The sequence below is a fragment of the Tursiops truncatus genome, chromosome 18, assembly GCF_011762595.2.
Source record: "Tursiops truncatus isolate mTurTru1 chromosome 18, mTurTru1.mat.Y, whole genome shotgun sequence".
Taxonomy (NCBI): domain Eukaryota; kingdom Metazoa; phylum Chordata; class Mammalia; order Artiodactyla; family Delphinidae; genus Tursiops; species Tursiops truncatus.
Window position 1 is genome coordinate 49,671,280 of NC_047051.1, and position 18,707 is coordinate 49,689,986.

Here is an 18,707-nt window from a genome sequence, read left to right on the forward strand (position 1 = left end):
AAGAATGGTGTAGCCACTGTGGAAATCAGTATGGTGGTTCCTCAAAAAGTTAAACATAGGATTACCGTATGATCCAATGATTCCACATATAGGTATGTACCCAAAAGAATTAAAAGAAGGTACTCAGCAGATACTTGTACACCAATGTTCATAGCAGCATTATTCACTATAGCCAAAAGATAAAAACAACCCAAATGTCTTGGACAGGTGAACAGATCAATTAATGTGATATATGCATACAGTGGAATATTATTCATCATTAAAAAGGAATGAAATTCTGATACACACTACAACCTGGATGAGCCTTGAAGACATTATGCTAAGTGAAATAAGCCAGCCACAAAAGGACAAATATCGTATGATTCCATTTACATGAGGTACCTAGAGTAGTCAAATCCATGGAGACAGAAAGTAGAGTAGAGGTTAGCAGAGGCTGGGAGAGGGGGTAATGGGGAATTATTGTTCAGTGGTAAGATTCCACACCCAACTCCAGCCTGTCCAGGTTTTCTCCACCTGAACTGACAAGCAATTTTCATAACACCTGCTGGGTGTCCTACAATTCAACTCAATTCTGACACTATCTACCTGGAGATAGCTTCAGATCCCACAGGGTAAGGACTCACCCTACAACACTGCCCCAACTTCAGACACTAGTCTCAAGTCCAGGTTGTCACCTGTGCTTCTGACCAACCAGCTATAGATCAGAGACTCCAATGACCGCACCCCCCCCCCCGGATTTGATTAATGTGCTAGAGCAGCTCACAGAACTCGGAGAAACATTTTACTTCCTAGATGACCAGTTTATTATAAAAAGATATAACTCAGGAACAGCCAGACAGAAGAGAAGCGTAGGGCAAGGTATGGGAAAGGGTGTAGACTTTCCAAGCACTCTCTGAACCTTCCAGTCTTCCCAAATTGCCACGTGTTCACCAACCCAGAAGCTCTCCCAACTCTGTCCTTCTGGGTATTTAAGGAGGCGTCATTTATAGGCATGATTGATTAAATCACTGGTCGTTGACAATTGAGTCAACTTCCAGCCCTTCTCCTCTAACGTGGACATCAGGGGATGTGGGACAGGAAGTTCCAATCCTCTAATCATCTGGTTCGTTCCCCTGGCAACCAGTCCCCTTAGGTGCATCCAAAAGTCACCTTATAAACATAACAAAAGACAACTTTAAAGTTCACTTCACTTAGGAATTTCCTTGGGTTTTAGGTGCTTTGAGCCAGAAACCGGAGGATGACCATATGTATATTTATAAAAAACCACAATATCAAAAACGGGTACAGAGTTTCAGTTTGCCATGATGAAAATGTTCTGGAAATGGATAGTGGTATGGTGGTACAGCATTGTGGATGTACTTAATGGCACTGAATTGCACACTTAAAAATGCTTAAGATGGGGCTTCCCTGGTGGCGCAGAGGTTGAGAGTCCACCTGCCGATGCAGGGGACACGGGTTCTTGCCCCGGTCCGGGAAGATCCCACATGCCGCGGAGCGGCTGGGCCCGTGAGCCACGGCCGCTGAGCCTGCGCGTCCGGAGCCTGTGCCCCGCAACGGGAGAGGCCACAACAGTGAGAGGCCCGCATACTGCCAAAAAAAAAAAAAAAAAAAAAAAAAAAGCTTAAGATGATAAAATTTGTTATGTATTTTTTACTGCAAGAAAACCCAAACCAAACCAGAAACACGCTGTTGGCCATGGGCAACCACGTGGAGGTGCCTGTCAGGCTGCTGCAGATGAACGATAGGCCTCTTAGGCCGAAGCCCTGCCTTCACACTAGGATGGTTAACATTCCCAGGGGGCCCGCTTTTCTTTGTCTAAAGCGCAGTTCAGTAGCTGGCGACCGAGTGGAGGGGACAAAGGGGGAGAGTTGAATACAGTTCAAAATTAGAAAGAAGTAAACCGCACGAAAGGAAAAAGTCCTCGGATGCGTCTGCCCCGCAACTCCTCAGAGGGAAAGCGCGCCCTCCTCCTGCCCTCAGGCTGTCCTGACCTTGCCCTGGTGTCTCAGGTGCACCAGCCTCGCCAAAGTTTGATGGGTTGCCATAGAAACGGGCTGCCAGGGCTGCCATAGAAACGCCACATCCGCCAGGATGAAGGTGAGACAGCTGAGCCTTGCTGCGTGATGGGACTGCAGCGGGCTGCACTCGATCGCTGCCTGGCGGCGGATTGGCCTCGCGCACAGCCTGATGGAGAGGGTGTTGGCCAGGGGTCACCAGTCAGGCGGGAGAGAGAGCGCGCCTGATGAAACTGCACATCCGGACTAGGGCAAGCTGCAGCTATTGTCCTTTGTGCTGGCAAGGAAGAAAAGGTGTGCCAGGCAGCCGTAACCCAGATTTTATTAACCAGAATGTTTCATTTCAAAATTAAATTTAAGAGGGAAAAAAATACGTAATCTACCTTTACCTGGACTAAAGTAACTTCCATGCAATTTATTCCAAAAGAGAACATCAATATTTATATACGATAATTGTTTAATTAAAAAAATTTCAATAATACAAATGAATCTATATACAAAACAGAAATAGACTCACAGGCATAGAAAACAAACTTACGGTTACCAAAGTGGAAAACGGGGGAGAGGGATAAATTACGAGTATGGGCTTAACAGACACAAAGTACTATACATAAAATAGATAAGCAACAAGGTTTTACTGCATAGCACAGGGAACTATATGCAACATCTTGTAATAACCTATAGTGGAAAATAATCTGAAATACATATATATATATATATATATGTATAACTGAATCACTTTGCTCTACACCTGAAACTAATACAGTATTGTAAATCAACTATATTTCAATTGAAACAATTTTTTTCATCGTGTTCAATAGATTTTTTAACTGCTCAGCTCCAAAGGCAGAAGTTGAAGTGGTGTTTTTGACAGAAAAAAACTGAACAAGAAGTGCGACTGCATCCTTTCATCTGCATCAGAGCTGAAGGACAAATAATTTCTTAGGTCACTTAAAATGGAAAGGTTGATGACCAGATACAGTGTGGACTGTAACTGAGAGCGGTGAAAGGAGGCAGTCTTGGCTAGGATGCAGTGCTCCTCGTGATATTTTGCGTTTCACAAATGTAGCAAGCATTTAGAAAGTCCAGTAACCATATCTGTAACCTAGTTTTCTTCTACGATCACAGGAAAGAAACAGCGAAGAATGTGTTTACCTTGTTTAGCTAGTATGCCCCCCGAGTTTCTTTTGTATGACCTCATATATTGACCAGATATCTGAAAGAAATTTAGTCTTGTATTATTAAAGGGTGAAATCTACAATCTCCATCAATTACATCTCTACTTCCCCTGTTAGATCTTTAAATTACTAACCCTATCTTCCTCCAACAAAAATTTACTAAGCCCTTGTTATGTGCGGTGTTATAAATAAAGGACTACATCTACTTTCAAGAAGAAACCTACCTTTCTTGGCCTGGAGATAGATGCTGGTCATAAGTCATAGATGGAAGATTGCAAATCCATGAGGCTGATTCTAACTCTTGACCCAGAAGGACATTTTCATAGCCTAAGACTGTCAGTGATGCCTAAATTTAGAAAGAAGAAGTGTACATGGTACCGACATCAGGCAGGGGAAAGAGCAGCTGCCTATGAAAACGCATAGGCATCCGCCCACATCACTGAGGATACGGAGGAACAGGAGAAGAAGGAGGAGAAGATATTAGTCAACTCGAGAAGCAGGATAACCTGGTGGCCGGAGCAAGTTCCATGTCTGCCTGTTGGGGATCTACCTTGAGTGATGTTGCGAAAGTTACTAATATCTCTGTGTCAACACTTCCGCAATCTGCAAGAGGGAAGTAGCACCTTTTTCACAGGGCTGTTGGGAGGATTAAACATAGTAAATGTCAAGTGTGTCAAAACCTTAACAACGGGCTTCCCTGGTGGCGCAGTGGTTGAGAGTCCGCCTGCCGATGCAGGGGACACGGGTTCGTGCCCCGGTCCGGGAAGATCCCACATGCCGCGGCGGCTGGGCCCGTGAGCCATGGCCGCTGAGCCTGCGCGTCCAGAGCCTGTGCTCCGCAACGGGAGAGACCACAACAGTGAGAGGCCCGCGTACTGCCAAAAAAAAAAAATTACAAAGAAAAAGAAAAAAAACAAAAAACCTTAATAATCATGTATTTCTGCTCACTGAATGGTAGGCACTGCTTCCTTTTGCTTGATATACATGAAAGCAAAGAGATATTTTTGTTCTGAAGCTGGCTTTCTTGACAATATTAGTAAACTGTTCACAACAAAAGTAAAAATATATGCAATAAATAACTAGAAGATTGTAAAGAATTGTTTAAAAGATTTAATGTAACAAGTAAAAGAGTATAAATCCAGAATTACTTGATTTAGGATTAGGGTAGAGGGTTAACTATAGCTCCACAGTCGTTTGTTTTAAAGTATCACATATTAAGTATGTGACACTAATTCCTTCATGTGGATATAATGTGTAACTTTATTAAATTCACACTAAATTATACTGTTAACTTATTTTTGACCTAAAATAAGTTATGCTGTAGGTAAGTGAAATGCCAATAAAAATCTGAAAATAGGGCCTATATATTGCTATATAGTTGATTGTATTTGTTTAAGCCAGTTAAGCACCTGTAAAACAGGTACGTGTACCCAAGTTTCATAGCTTTTGGGGGAGGGGGGCTGTTAATGAATTGATTAACATCAAGATACTATTAACCTCTTGCATTAAAATTAGTACAGCCCCAGCCCTAGGGCAAGGGCTCTTAACCTTTCTTCATGTTCCATGGATCTCTTTGGCAGCCTGGTTAAACCCCTTCTCAGACTAATGTTTTTTAGTAAGTAAAATAATATTAACACTGGATTTATAATATTGACAGCGCATTGTAAGTGTCAATGAAGAAACTAATCAACAGTCTAAGAAAGAAATGGAAAATCTCATTCAAGTCAAACTGAGGATTATAACCCAGGAGACAGTCTCTCAGAGAGCTCTGAGAACTGTTCCAAAGAGTGAAGAGGGGAGGTCAGTATATATGTGATTCTGGGGAAGCCGGTGTGTGCAGTCAAGCACACAGCTTGGCAGAAGTTTGTTGCTAGTCACGAGGAACAGATATCTTAGTTAATGGGTTTTTTTTTTTAATGTTTTTCTAAGTATGGGAAGATGTAAGAATCCAGGTTCATAAAATTTTTTCTTCTGAACATATCTAACTCTCTGAAGGCCAGTTCTGTCAGTTTTCCCAGAGCACAGAGTGCCTTATCCTATCTTCACCCTTAATTCCTTTTAGGGTGTATTGTAGGTCAGGGACTGCAGTGGCTAATGAAATGATTCTTGTAGAACTGGATGGTGGACAACATTCTTTGTTTTCCAATCCCTTCCCTTACAGTCTTAATTTCAGCCAAGGTCTGGGAGGCATTTCATGACCAGTTTGTCCCAAGGTGCTAGGAATGTGCATTCTCAGGTTAGGCAAGGATTTCCTTGGTAGGCCACTCAGTGCGTTGTCACTAAACTAGGCCCTGTTGACATAGGCGAAAGCTTCTGTACCACCTGTTTTATTAGTCTGTTATGGTCCAGGACATGGTCCCCTCTTGTTGCTTCTTCCCATATCTACAGTTACACTATTACAATCATTGATCTTACAGAACTGTATATTTGGCCAATCATTTCAAGTCGCATAGTCATCATTAACTTTATCTGAGGCTCATCACACATTTGGTAATGCAAGAAACAATAATCTTGTAAAAGAGGCAGAATATTTACTAACATAGCCAGTAACATTAATAGGTCATACGTAAGTATTTAAGCTAAGCACTTCCATTAGGTGCGGCCCAGGATCTCCCCAGGTCCTCTGACCAGTCTGTTCTGTACCAATCCCTATCTTTAAGGGAAATGATATATTGGCATTGTACATAAAGTTCATTAAAGATGTCTGCCCATACAAGGCCAGTGGTGAGTCATCGTGACCTCTTACAGGACTGAGAAATGAATGGTATCTTCTAAGGAGTTACAACATGGCTGGTGCCAGAAGGAGAAAAATTGATCTTTATGTTGAGCAGGTATTTCTCCCACTGGAGAGGTCTCGTTAACACATAATGCAGATGCACAGTGCACACTAGAGGGGAGCGAGGAAGCCCAGATGGAGAGAGAAAATATTTACATTTAAAATTTTCTTGTCTTGCCTTAAAATATGAATTTTTATTTCATCATAAGTGAGAAAGTAAAATTAGCTTGGACTGTAAAAATCTGCCTGCCATCCAGGAGCCTGGAATAAAAGGCTGATAAAATCAGTTGCAAAATTAACATAAAACAATATTTCTCCCCAAACAGAGCTGTAAAGTGTCATAACCACCTCCTGCTTTCTGACTCACTGAGAAAATTTGTTCTCTAAAGTTAGACTTAGAGAGTTTTTGCTGTTGGAAATTACATCAGTAAGAATGAAATATCTCACCTTTACCTGGAGATTCTCAGCCCCTTGACACAGATAAGCAGCTTCAATTTACAACCTTTACAACCCAGGTGCAGAGCTCGCAATAAGCGGTTTCTAGACACAAAAATTCCATCTCTATTTAAACTTCATAGTATCCAAGGAAATAGGACCCCAGGTCCACTTTGTCATCTAAGCTGCACATTGACTCTGTGTGTTGACACACAGCCTTGCTTTGAGCCTACCAAAATACTGCTCACTTAAATTTCACTTAAACTCCACCCTATCTCAGAATCCTATAACTCTATATTTTCCTTTGCTTGGGGAGATGCCACGCAGTTCCTCTGTGCGCAACCTCCCACGATGCAATGGTTAATAAACCTGATTTTACTAGACTACAGTATTGTTCCACTATTGTGGTCTTAGGCTAATTGGAAAAGCCTGCAAAATAAACCAATTGGATTAAAATTCAGTCTATTTGTTGGGTCCTCAAAGTTTAAAAACGTCGGACTAGAGAGAAGTAGCAAGTATGATGAGGGATCAGGCAACAAAAGTCTGGAAGCATTCTTAGCCCGGGGTGCTAGGGTCATAGCCAAGAAGAACAGAAGGCAGACCAGAGCAGAGCAGATGGGAGCTACCGAGAGACTGAGTCAGGGCTAATATGAGGAAACGCTTTGTTAACCATGAGAGCTCCTTGCACACAGAGTGGAGAGACTGCACACCCAAGAGGGGAGATCCCCACCACTAACCAAGGTCGATCTGAAGCTTGGTTTTGTAGCTCTGGGAAATCCTGAGCAGGATAGAAAGTTCCACTGTGGCCCTCTAGCGTCTGGTCTCTTTATTTGTAAAATCTATAATGTTTCTTCCGAGAGCTGCTTCTTTTAGCTTTAAGCCATGCTCAAGTGCGGGCCCACTCAGAATCCTACAGGTGCCCTTCAGATCAAGCAGTACCCGTCTGCTGTCACCGCTAGGATGAGTTTCCCTCTCATCTTGGGTGGGTCTTTGGAGAAGCCAGCTTAGGTTTGGTGATTTTGAACTGGGTGGTGGTATACGGAGGAGGGCTAGGGTTGGAGCCATCTAAATGCTTAGGTAAGTGAGGGTTAAAATGAAGCCCTGCCTGAACCTCCCCAGAATCCCCAACCTGCTGTAGCAAGTGGGCAAAGGCGTGTGTGCGTAGAGGGGAACAATTCCCATCGACCCTCAGAAGGCCTGGCAGGCGTGGGGAAGCCAATGACGCTCCCACCTCTCACCGTGCCCTCACCCCCGACCCCCCGCCCACCGGGTCACAACAGTCCCCTCTGGCCACTGCAGTCACCCTGCTCATTCCAACATACTTACAAATACTATGCTAGTTCACTCATGTTGTGGGTGACGTGAAAGCGTTGGAAAGCCCTGGTCTGAGTCCTGCAGGCCGCCCTCTTGTGAAACGAGTGACTGTAAGTGACCATAAGTGACTATAAATGATTATGTGTCTTTAATACACTATTTATTTATTTATTTTTGGCCGCATTGGGTCTTCGTTGCTGTGCGCGGGCTTTCTCTAGTTGCTGTGAGCGGGGGCTCCTCTTCCTTGCAGTGCTCGGGCTTCTCATTGCAGTGGCTTCTCTTGTTGTGGAGCACGGGCTCTAGGCGTGTGGGCTTCAGTAGTTGTGACACGCGGGCTCAGTAGTTGTGGCTCACGGGTTCTAGAGTGCAGGCTCAGTAGTTGTGGCCCACGGGCTTAGCTGCTCTGCAGCATGTGGGATCTTCCCGGACCAGGGCTCGAACCCTTGTCCCCTGCATTGGCAGGCGGATTCTTAACTGCTGCGCCACCAGGGAAGTCCATAATGCACTATTTATAGACATACGTCAATCTCTGTCTATGAGAGCAGGGCAGGCCATGAATGCCTCATCAGAAGCAGGGCAGCTGATCCCATTGTTTTCTTCAGGTGGCTGAAGGGTCAAAGAAGAGAGTAATGCAGAATCTCCTTCGCAACTGAAGCGGTAGATCCAACAAGGATGAACATTGAGGGGGGGAGGTGGGTGGATGTGAGCTACTTGTTAGTGTGGCCACTGTCATCACCGGCTTAGTCAGGTGAGGGCCAGTCACTCCCCCATCATTGTCTTCCTCAGTGCACTCACCTCCCCCATATATTCTCCTTCACTCAAATGTCTGTTGTCTCCTAGTCTGGGCCCTGAGGGATGAGGTAAGAGTTCGGTGCTAGAGAATCCAAACGAGACCAAAGCTGGACTTTCTGTTTGCTTGCTTGTGGTGACTGTAGCTGGGGGAACGTCAGCAGAAGCTCCAAAGAAGTGGTGACCTTTAAACTGAGACGTGAGGCCGAAAGAACTCGTCATTAAGAGTCAGAGAAAAAGAAGGCCCACGGCCTATTTGGCCTGCTCGGGGGAACTGGACCAAAGCGCCTTCCGGATCGGCCTAGTCCAGAAGCCGCTCTCTCTCGGGACGGGCGCGCCGGACGCGCCGGACGCGCCGGACAGGGGGTGGAGCCGCCGTCGAGGGCGTGGCTCTGCGCATGCTCTGCTCGCCGGCCCTCCGCCGTCGCGGGGCGCGGGAGGCGCTGCAAGCAGCGGGAATCGCCTCATGGCGCAGGCGGGGAGAGTTGGTCCGGGGGCCTGGGGGCGGCGGTGCGTGGGCGGGGATGTGGCTCCGGTCTGCGCGCCTTGGCGCTGGGCCTCCGTGCTGCTCTGGCTGGCGGCGGCGGCAGCGGTGGCGGCGAGCGGCCCCTCCCGGCGCCAGTGGCCGGTGCCTTACAAGTGAGTGCGCTGGCGCGGCGGGGCGGGCGCTCGCGCGCGCGGCCGAAGTTCGCGGGTCAAAGGCGGGGGGGCGGGGAGGGGATTGTGTCCCGGTCGCGCAGTTGTGCGGGGGCGGCGCTCGGCGACCCTGAGGGCGCGGCGTTGAATGAAGTAAGAGAGCTGTTGAGTCGCGGCTGTTTGCTGCGCGCCGCCCTGGGGTCACCTCCTCCCGGGACCCTTGAGCCAGTTACGAGGTGACCTAGACTCAGGGCTGCCCCGAATCGTGGATGAAAAGGGAGTAATGTTATTTCGTCGCGTGACTGTCGGGTACAAGTCACTGACAGTTTGAATAGTTTGGGGAGACCTTTAATATCGCATTTATTACCGTGCCATGCCCTGTCATTTAGTTATCTTGAGTGCATAACATTTGCACGTCAAGTGTCCAGTTTACCCAGCTTGCCTGGGTTTGCCTGGGACTTCCCGTTTTTAGCACTAGAAGTCCGGCGACCCGGGAATCCGCTCGGCCCCTCGGTTGGCGACCTCGTTTGTCCACTGTCTTCAGCCTGGAGGTAGGACGCTAGTCATAAGCTGAGGACACGGAGACTGCAGATATGCGAAGCATATTTGAGCCTTTGAACTAGAAGAGTATTTACATGGCCTAATTGTCAGAGATGGCTAAGCAGAGAGAAAGAAAGAAAACATGGTGTCAACATCAGGCAGGGGAAGGGCCAGCAGCTTTTGGAAATGCACAACTATTCTGGATGACGAAATGGTGAGTTGGGAGACAGGATAACCTAGAGGTCGCGAGTGAGTTCTGGGCTCCGACCACTGCGGATCAAGTCAGGCTCCACCATCACTAGCTGTGTGATCTTGGGAAAGTTGCTCAGTATCTCAGTGTCCACATGTCCTGAGTCAAAAAGTAGGAACAGTAGTTACTTCAGGTTTGTTGGGGGGATTAAATCTAGTAAATGCTAGCCAGCTATTTTCAAACCTGAATACAGTATTGGTGTATTCTGCTCACTAAATGGCTCGCAGTACTTCCTTGTTTTGCTTGATGTACATGAAAAGAGAAATTTGAGTTTGAAGCTGGTTTTCTTGAAAGTGTTAATAAAATGTTCAAAAGAAGTAAAAATTTAATATTCAATAAAACAAGGAAGAGATTGGAAATCCAAAACTACTTGATTTAAGGACAAGATATTGACTATGACTTCTTATGTTTCTTTAAAAGTTTGAAGTGTTAAGTACATGCCTTCATCTAATCCCCATCATAAAATTTTAACTTTATTAAGTTCACACTTAAATCATACTTTTGAAATTACCTTTGACCTAAAATAGATTTTGCTGTGGGTTAGTGAAGCCTATATGTAGTTGCCCATTTGCTTAAACCAGGTAAGCACCTATAAAACAGTTAAGTATATCCAAGACTCGTAAGCTTTTAGGAGGGGTTGTCAATATTTTTGTCTAAATAAAGGTGTTTTTTTTTTGGCTGTACCGCAGGGCTTGCGGGAACTTAGTTCCCTGACCAGGGATTGAACCCAGGCCAAGGCAGTGCAAGAACCGAATCCTAACCACTAGACCACCAGGGAACTCCCTAAATCAAGATTTTAACTCTTTAAATTAGAATAGACATTTTTGTTGATGTGTTAGGATTGTAAAACAATAGATTGGGCTAGAACCTGAGGGAATCTAGGATTCTTAGAGGATAGAGGCAGCTACTTTCTCTTTCATCTTTCTCTCCAGTGAAAGGTGTGTAGTGAGTGTCTGCTGATTTGAAATCACCACAGTCCCTCCTCCCCAGTCCTACTGCCGTGGCCTTCTCAGGCTGCTTCCTTGCTTGTTGTATTATTGCTGTGACCTCCTCACTGCCCTCTCAGCCTTAATTTGGCCTTTCTCCCCACCCTTTTCTAATTCATAAAATGAGGCTTATTTAGAGCAAATTCAGTTATATCACATCTGCTACTTCAGATCCTTTAACTGATCTCCCTCCCGGGCTCAGCCCTCCCCAGCTGTGGCACTCGAGAGGGTGCCCTTCACATTGTCCAGACATACCTCTCGTTTTATTGCACTTCTCAGATACCGCATTTTTTACCAACTGAAGATTTGTGGCAACCTTGTGTGGTCAGATGGCAGTTAGCATTTTTTAGCAGTAAAGTATTTTTTAATTGAGGCACATACAATATGTTGGGGTTTTTAAGACATAATACTATTGCACGCTGAATAGACCACGGTATGATTTAAACATAACTTTTATATGCACTGGGAAACTAAAAAGCTCGGATGACTCCCTTCCCTTTACAGCGTCATCCGACATATGTGGTGGTCTGGAAGCGACCCACGCTGTCTCCGAGGTGCACCTGAATTAGGGCGAAGTGACAGTCCCTGCCTCCCTCTCCTCTCACCGCTGCTGCCTTGAAGCCTGAACTCCAGTCTTCCTTACCTACTTGAGACTCTTCCAGCGTGTCATGCTTGTCTTAGAGTATTTAGTGTTTTGTTTCCTTTTCCGCACTGGCTTCCTAAAGTATTTTAAAAACCTAGGCTAGGCCTTCATCTCTTCCTTTGCCTCCTTACCTCCAGGCATCCCGCAGCAGGTAAAAATGATTTCTCCCTCTTTTGCACCCTCAGGCCTTTGTGTATTTCTTTGTAAGCACTCACCGTGCTGCGCTTCATCACTTGTTTAATGTCTTACCAGCCCTCACCCAGAGCTCCTTGAGGGGAGGAACAGCATTTTAACTTTTGTTTCCCTCCTTTCTAGTATAGTCGTAGATCCTCGATAATATTGGTTGAAGGGGATGTCGGCTAATCCTCAAGAAAATAGAAAATGTGTTCTATTTAATTATGATTATCTTTGAATAATCTTAACATATGGATTGTTTGGGAAGTTCAATATCATTTGAAAGCTATTCCTTTATTCAGTAAATATCTGTCTACTAAATAAGGTGTGGAGCTATAAACATTTTCACGTGTGGTCCGTCTTCAGCATTCTCACAATGGGAGCGGGGAACCAGGAAGCATGCAATTATCAGTTGCTTTCAATGTGTCATTTGCTATTAAAGACATCATTGGAGTTTGTTCACAGGATAACATATAAAATGTATATGTATACACTATGGCTGAGCTTTGGGTGTTTTTTCTAAAAATGTGATTGACAGTGAAATTAAAATCTGGATTCTACGATGTGCGAGAACCAAATTCCTATTAGAATCTAAGTTGATGATTTTTTTTTGTTAGACGCTTTTCCTTCCGTCCGGAACCAGATCCTTACTGTCAAGCTAAATACACTTTCTGTCCCACTGGCTCCCCTGTCCCAGTGATGAAGGATGATGATGTCATTGAAGTCTTTCGTTTACAAGCCCCAGTGTGGGAATTTAAATATGGAGACCTCCTGGGACACTTGGTAAGGCTGCATCTTGATCTTGTGGCTGGTTAATTAAGTGATTTGATTAAGTGGATTTGAGGGAATAATCTCTATTCAGTCACTAGTTTTAGATTATGTTTATTGGTGTTCCTCTTAGCACATTTTAAATAAGTAGTCCAAAAAAATAATCAGGTTTTATGATCCTGACAATAATCAATGCAATTGCTTTAATCCATTTTAATATTATGGATCCAAATGCAATTCCTGTACCCAGATCCTGGAAAGAAAGAAAGGAGGAGGCCCCGAGCAAGGGGCAAGGCAGGTGGGAATCACTTCTTCACATCCAGTTCCTATTGTGCACACTTTTCCTAGGTTAGCTCACCATTTGAGCCTCTCATCACCTGAGAGGTACACAGACTTCCTTCCTGTATCTGGGGCATGGAGGCTGCTCAACGTGAGAATAGCAACAGGGAAGGGGAATAACTGGTCTACTCTATATGCAGCTGCGGTATCGCACTTTCTCCCATCTGGCTCCTGAACCAGCGGTTACTTCACAGATGCTTTGATACATGTATGATCTTTACACAGAAAATTATGCACGACGCCATTGGATTCAGGAGTACTTTAACTGAAAAGAACTACACAATGGAATGGTATGAACTTTTCCAGCTTGGAAACTGCACATTTCCCCATCTCCGACCTGAAATGAATGCCCCTTTCTGGTGTAATCAAGGAGCTGCCTGCTTTTTTGAAGGAATTGATGATATTCACTGGAAGGAAAATGGGACGTTAGTTCTAGTAGCAACCATATCAGGTAAGTTTCAAAACTATGGCAGCATTTGATGATTGCATCAATATCCAAAAATGACAGAAATTACTTTCATTGAGGCCTCTCAGTAACCGTCTGCTCTTCAGAGATCAACTTATAAAATACACTTCTGGAATCACTAACCTTTGATCCAAACTATTACTCATGCAAAACTTCACCTTATTTACAGATTATCTTTTCTATTTTCATAATAAAAATAAATGATATAAAGCTGTACAATTAAATTGGACTTTCTAAATAAAATAATAGAGGTAAATCTCTATTTTAGAGGTGACCACCAGTTTGTTCTCTGTATCTGTGGGTCTGTTTCTGTTTTCTTTTGTTTGTTCATTTGTTTTATTTTTTAGATTCTAGATACCATATGAAATCATATGGTAATTTGCCTTTCTCTGTCTGACTTACTAAACATAATATCCTCTAGGTCCATCCATGTTGTCACAAATGGCAAGATTTCATTCTTTTTTACGGCTGAATAATATTCCATTGTATGTACATGCCACATTTTCCTTATTCATTCATCCCTCGATGGAAACTTGGGTCATTTCCATGTCTTGGCTATTGTAAATAATGCTGCAGGAAACTTAGGGGTGCTTATATCTTTTCAAGTTAGTGTTTTCTCTTCCTTTGGATAAATGCCCAGGAGTGGAATTGCTGGATCATATGGTAGTTCTATGTTTAATTTTTTGAGGAACCTCCATACTGTTCTCCATAGTGGCTGCACCAATTTACATTCCCATCAATAGTGCACGAGGGTTCCCTTTTCTCCACACCCTCACCAACACTTGTTATTTGGTGTCTTTTTGATGATGGCCATTCTGACAGGTGTGAGGTAATATCTCATTGGGGTTTTGATTTGCAGAATTGGTATCTTTTAAATGTAATCTGGGAATCTTTTAACTATTTATCATGCTGTTTTCTATATTTCTTCCTATTTTCTAATTGATGTGCCCCAAACCATCCAACAATATAAAAGTCCATTTCTCTTTTAGCAATGCTCATTGTGGAAGCTATCCTTCTTTCATTCCAGGCCAGTTCACATCTCTCTTTTCTCCATTTCCACCTACCTCATTATCTACAAAATCTTCCTTCTGACATCAAAGTATGATCATATGAACAAGTGATCACTATTTTCTGTAGAAGAGTTTGCAATATGCTGGTACTTAAATCTTTTAAGTTATCCATCTGCCTTGTGATTAATCCTGTTCATTGACCTTTTTTCACATTACAGAATAGGGTTTTGAAGCATTCATCTCTCTTCATTACAAGCAGTGGCTTTTCAAAGTTGAACACTATGAACAGTATCCCCAGCTCTAAGAAAACAGGATTTATATTATTTCACCATTTTAATACCATAAAATTGATAAAAGCAGCTACTCTGTTCATTCTGTAGGGCTTTAAATATTGATTTTATGGACTCAAGCTGGAGTAACCTAAGAAAGATTCACACACAGTGACAAAGTGAAATGTTGGGGCCATGCTGTTTTAGGCCCAGATGTGGTTGCAGCCATGCAGAGTATTTTGTTAACATTTGGAGAGATTCCTCTGGTCTGGTACAAGGTGGTAAGAGAGAGTGTTAGCCATCCTGGAGTCTGTATAATCCATGAACTTGGTCAAAAACATTTCCAGTTTAGTTGATTCACTGGAAGAATTTGTGTAGTGGGTAGAAAGGTTGTAAGCAGTAGCCACAAGTACAGGGAGCAAAGGGAGATACCAGATATTGAAGGTGAATGGGGCACGGTGCTTCCTTCTCAAGTCAAGTAGCTGTTCCTCAGGCAGCCATTCATACCTTGCTTTGCACAGAAAAGCTTCATGTTTCACCTTCCTCAGTTCTTCTTACACTGTCTTTGCCTCATTCACTTTTTCCTCTTCCACAATTTTTCCCTTGCTTCTTTTTTCTCTTTTGCCTCTGAATCCAAGATTTGTTGAGTGGAGTAGAGAAAGAGGGCTTTGGCACATGTACAATTTAGCTTTTGACTGTAGCTTAAATGATTACAGAATTTGTATGTAAGACTCCTCTTTATACACCTATTATATCTAATGTTTAGTTCAGAAATACCTTGTGCCTTGAAAAATGGAACAGTAATTGGCTGAGCTTGGATTCCTTTTGTGAGATGCAGGTTTGGAAATTCAAAAACTGTTGTTTAATCATGTAGTCATGGCCTTGATCTGGTTAGAGCATTTTACTTAAAACTAACATGATTAGCTTTGATGTTCACATAGTGTTGTGTTTTTTTGTTTGTTTTTAACTAGGAGACATATTTAACAAAATGGCAAAGTGGGTAAAACAGGACAATGAAACGGGGATTTATTATGAGACATGGACTGTCCAAGCCAGCCCAGAAAAAGGGGCAGAGACATGGTTTGAATCCTACGACTGTTCCAAATTTGTGTTAAGGACATATAAGAAGTTGGCTGAACTTGGAGCAGACTTCAAGAAGATAGAAACCAACTATACAAGAATATTTCTTTACAGTGGAGAACCTACTTACTTGGGAAATGAAACATCTGTTTTTGGGCCAACAGGAGACAAGACTCTTGCTTTAGCCATAAAAAGATTTTATTGTCCTTTCAAACCACATTTGTCAACTAAAGAGTTTCTTTTGAGTCTCTTGCAAATTTTTGATGCTGTGATTATACACAGACAGTTCTATTTGTTTTATAATTTTGAATATTGGTTTTTACCTATGAAATTCCCTTTTATTAAAATAACATATGAAGAAATCCCTTTACCTAACAGAAACAGAACACTCTCTGGTTTATAAAACCTTAATTCTACTGCTTTTTTTTCCTACTAGCTCATCAGTTTTTCAGGGAGTGGTTTTACATGTGTGGATTTCTTAGGCCTTTCTTCCTTGGGACAGAAAGGTAAAATACACATGGGCAGAATTGCTGCATAATAATATCTCGGGAATTTTTTTGGAAAGAAGCTGAAAACTCTTATTGTGTTGGCCAAAGTGAACCCATTAGGTGATCTTGATTTCAATCTCCAAGGCTTTGTTAATATGGAGAATTATATCATGTCATCAGATATACAGGATCTTTGGACTCAGAATGTGAAATTGTGGATATGGTGTGCCAAAACTAAAAATACTGTCAGTGACATTGTCATGGTGGGAGCTACTTTTTGCAGATATGGTAATTACACTTTCTCATTTAGGTACTTTCTGGTAGTTTTGACTGACTTTACAGCCTTTGTAACTTCTAGAGCCAGTCCTAGTAGTTTGATTTTGTTCTATTCACTTAACCTTAAAGAGTAATTGGGACACCACAGCTGGAGTGGTCATGCTTCCAGATGTGGTAAAATCAGTGATAAAGAGCATAAGTTTCTGGCTAGCATTTTAGAACTAGCCAGTAACTGGTATTTTGTGATTTAAGCAACTTATCATTTCCAAACCTTAGTTTCCTTATCTCGAAAATGATTCATCTGTCACGATTGTTGTAAAGACTGAAGCCATGTATAGTTTGGCCTAGTAAGGTCACAGTAAGTGGTAACTATGACGATTAATCAGAGAACAAACTGCCATCATTGATCTTGCCTAATGTGGTTTACAGGCCAGCCTTTCCTGGCTTTGTAATAATCACCCAGACTCTGAGCGGGCAGCATAGTGCTTCTGCGGTTCTTCACACATACGGAACATGGAAGTACCTGACTGCAGGTACATCTGGGTGAACGGGCACCCTTTAACTAACTCCTTCACTGCTTCACACAGTCCCTCCGCCGCCCACTAAAGCTGCCAGCAGTGGAAGAAGGTACACTTCCCAGAGAGAGGGCAGGTTTTTGTCAAGGATCGCCAAGTAGCCGTGCTTCCATTAGGGCCATCAAACAAGGTTTCAAGGTCCTTTAAGTGTCTGATAACTGAACACCTTGTTTCTATTCATGGAAAAAATACCTACCAGTCAGGAAAATGATGAGGCAGAGATCAGAGAAAACAGTCTGTATTTAATATGTAAATGTACCAATTCTATTCAGTTTCTGCCCACATTTGAGTGCTTCCTAAGAGGTTAGTACATTGAGTTCTCATAAAACGCCTAAGCGTAGGTACTCTTCACGTGACTCAAATGAGGAAATTGAGACTTAGAAAGGTTACGTGACCTTTCCACAGCTACCCACCTAGTGGTAATGGAGCCTCATTTTGAACCAGGTTCTGCTGACTGAATGGGATGCACCAGCAAGCAGGTTTTTTGGCGCTGCTCAAAGTGTGGTCCTCAGAACAGTGCCTGGACCATAAGTTACTAACACCATATGTTCTGGTCTGTGAGGAGGAACTCTTAAAGCAACTTGTTGGACTAATTTTGTTTCTGTTGAATCCAATTAAAAAAAAAAAAAAAACGGGGGCTTGTACTTTGCTTTTATTTCGTCTAGGAATTTATCACTGTCTTCAAAACTATAGGCACTAAAACTCAGTCTAAAAATAAAAACCCAGTCCTTCAGCACAGATAGCATAAGAAGCACTGCATCATTATGATGCCTGCTGCACAAAGGATGTCTCACCCTCAAGCACAGGGAGAAGTGGCTTTCACTGCCTACAGTTTAGCCTTGTCTACTCATGTTAATAGCGCCAAACATTCCTGATTACTTTAACCTCTTTAACCTGCTAGTTGTCTTCAGAATATGTCACAAGAAAACTTGGATCTTTGCACTGGCACCATCTAGCGGCTAAAATCGGGCAATGTCAGCCTCTACGGATTCAGGAAAATTGCTCTGGAAAAAGTGTTTGGATTTCCAGACCTACATTGGGGTAACAAGCAGAAACTCCTATGCCAAGTTTGTATTAACTGTAAATCACAGAACTTGGTTCCATGGCAACAACAAATGAGGACATCCGTACATGGAACTTGAATATTAAAGCAAGAATCTACTAGTTACATTAAAAAGCGTTCATGATTTTCCACTGTTCCTAAGAATACTGATGTGAAGAAATTCTACTGAGAATTTGACATACAGACTCAGGATACTATAACAGAGTGTGTAGCATTCATATAAGTAAGTACTTCTTAAGAACTTATCAAGCCTATCAGCTATACTTACAAGTTGAAGTAGGGCTTTGAAGCAGACATGATTCAGGAAAAAGCTTTTAAAATGGTAGCTGGAAAACCAAGACACAAGCCAGGCAGGAATCTGCCAATTAAATTTTGCTGTCCTTTGAACTTCTGTATAACTAACTTAAATGTGATTTCTGTTTTTCTCGTTAAGTTGTAAATGTATAAAATTTCCTCTACAAGAAACCATTAGTTGAAGTCTTAAGTTATATTAGGGCTTTAGAATAATCTTATTAATAACTTATTAATTCTGGCTCCATATTAGGTAAGTATACCCACAGTGTGTCATCAGTTGTAGGTACAGGAAAATAGGCAAAAGGTGAAAATAAACTGTAAATATTTGGAACCCTCACTCAAT

At 42.8% G+C, this 18,707-nt stretch overlaps 1 protein-coding gene and 1 long non-coding RNA gene across 2 annotated transcripts in view; one reads left to right on the forward strand and one right to left on the reverse strand.

The window, feature by feature from the left end:
- The window catches only part of LOC117308818 (uncharacterized), a 497,295-nt gene extending 488,292 nt beyond the window's left edge, over positions 1–9,003 (reverse strand). Inside the window, exon 1 of the long non-coding RNA XR_012327721.1 lies at positions 3,418–9,003. This is a non-coding gene — a long non-coding RNA (uncharacterized lncRNA). The remainder of the gene's footprint in view (positions 1–3,417) is intronic.
- Positions 8,926–17,136, forward strand: CLN5 (CLN5 intracellular trafficking protein). Its single transcript, XM_004327316.3, has 4 exons — positions 8,926–9,146; positions 12,354–12,519; positions 13,069–13,294; positions 15,560–17,136. Exons 1-4 carry the CDS (start codon positions 8,974–8,976, stop codon positions 16,069–16,071), a joined length of 1,077 nt encoding a protein of 358 aa, XP_004327364.1. The 5' UTR covers positions 8,926–8,973; the 3' UTR covers positions 16,072–17,136.
- Positions 17,137–18,707: the final 1,571 nt, after the last annotated feature.

Excerpts from the sequence above, each read along its gene's own strand:
- CLN5 (XM_004327316.3), top strand. The coding sequence starts at position 8,974 with ATGGCGCAGGCGGGGAGAGTTGGTCCGGGGGCCTGGGGGCGGCGGTGC. Across the intron at positions 9,147-12,353 it reads CAGTGGCCGGTGCCTTACAA|ACGCTTTTCCTTCCGTCCGG; the intron begins GTGAGTGCGCTG and ends TTTTTTTGTTAG. Across the intron at positions 13,295-15,559 it reads TCTAGTAGCAACCATATCAG|GAGACATATTTAACAAAATG; the intron begins GTAAGTTTCAAA and ends GTTTTTAACTAG.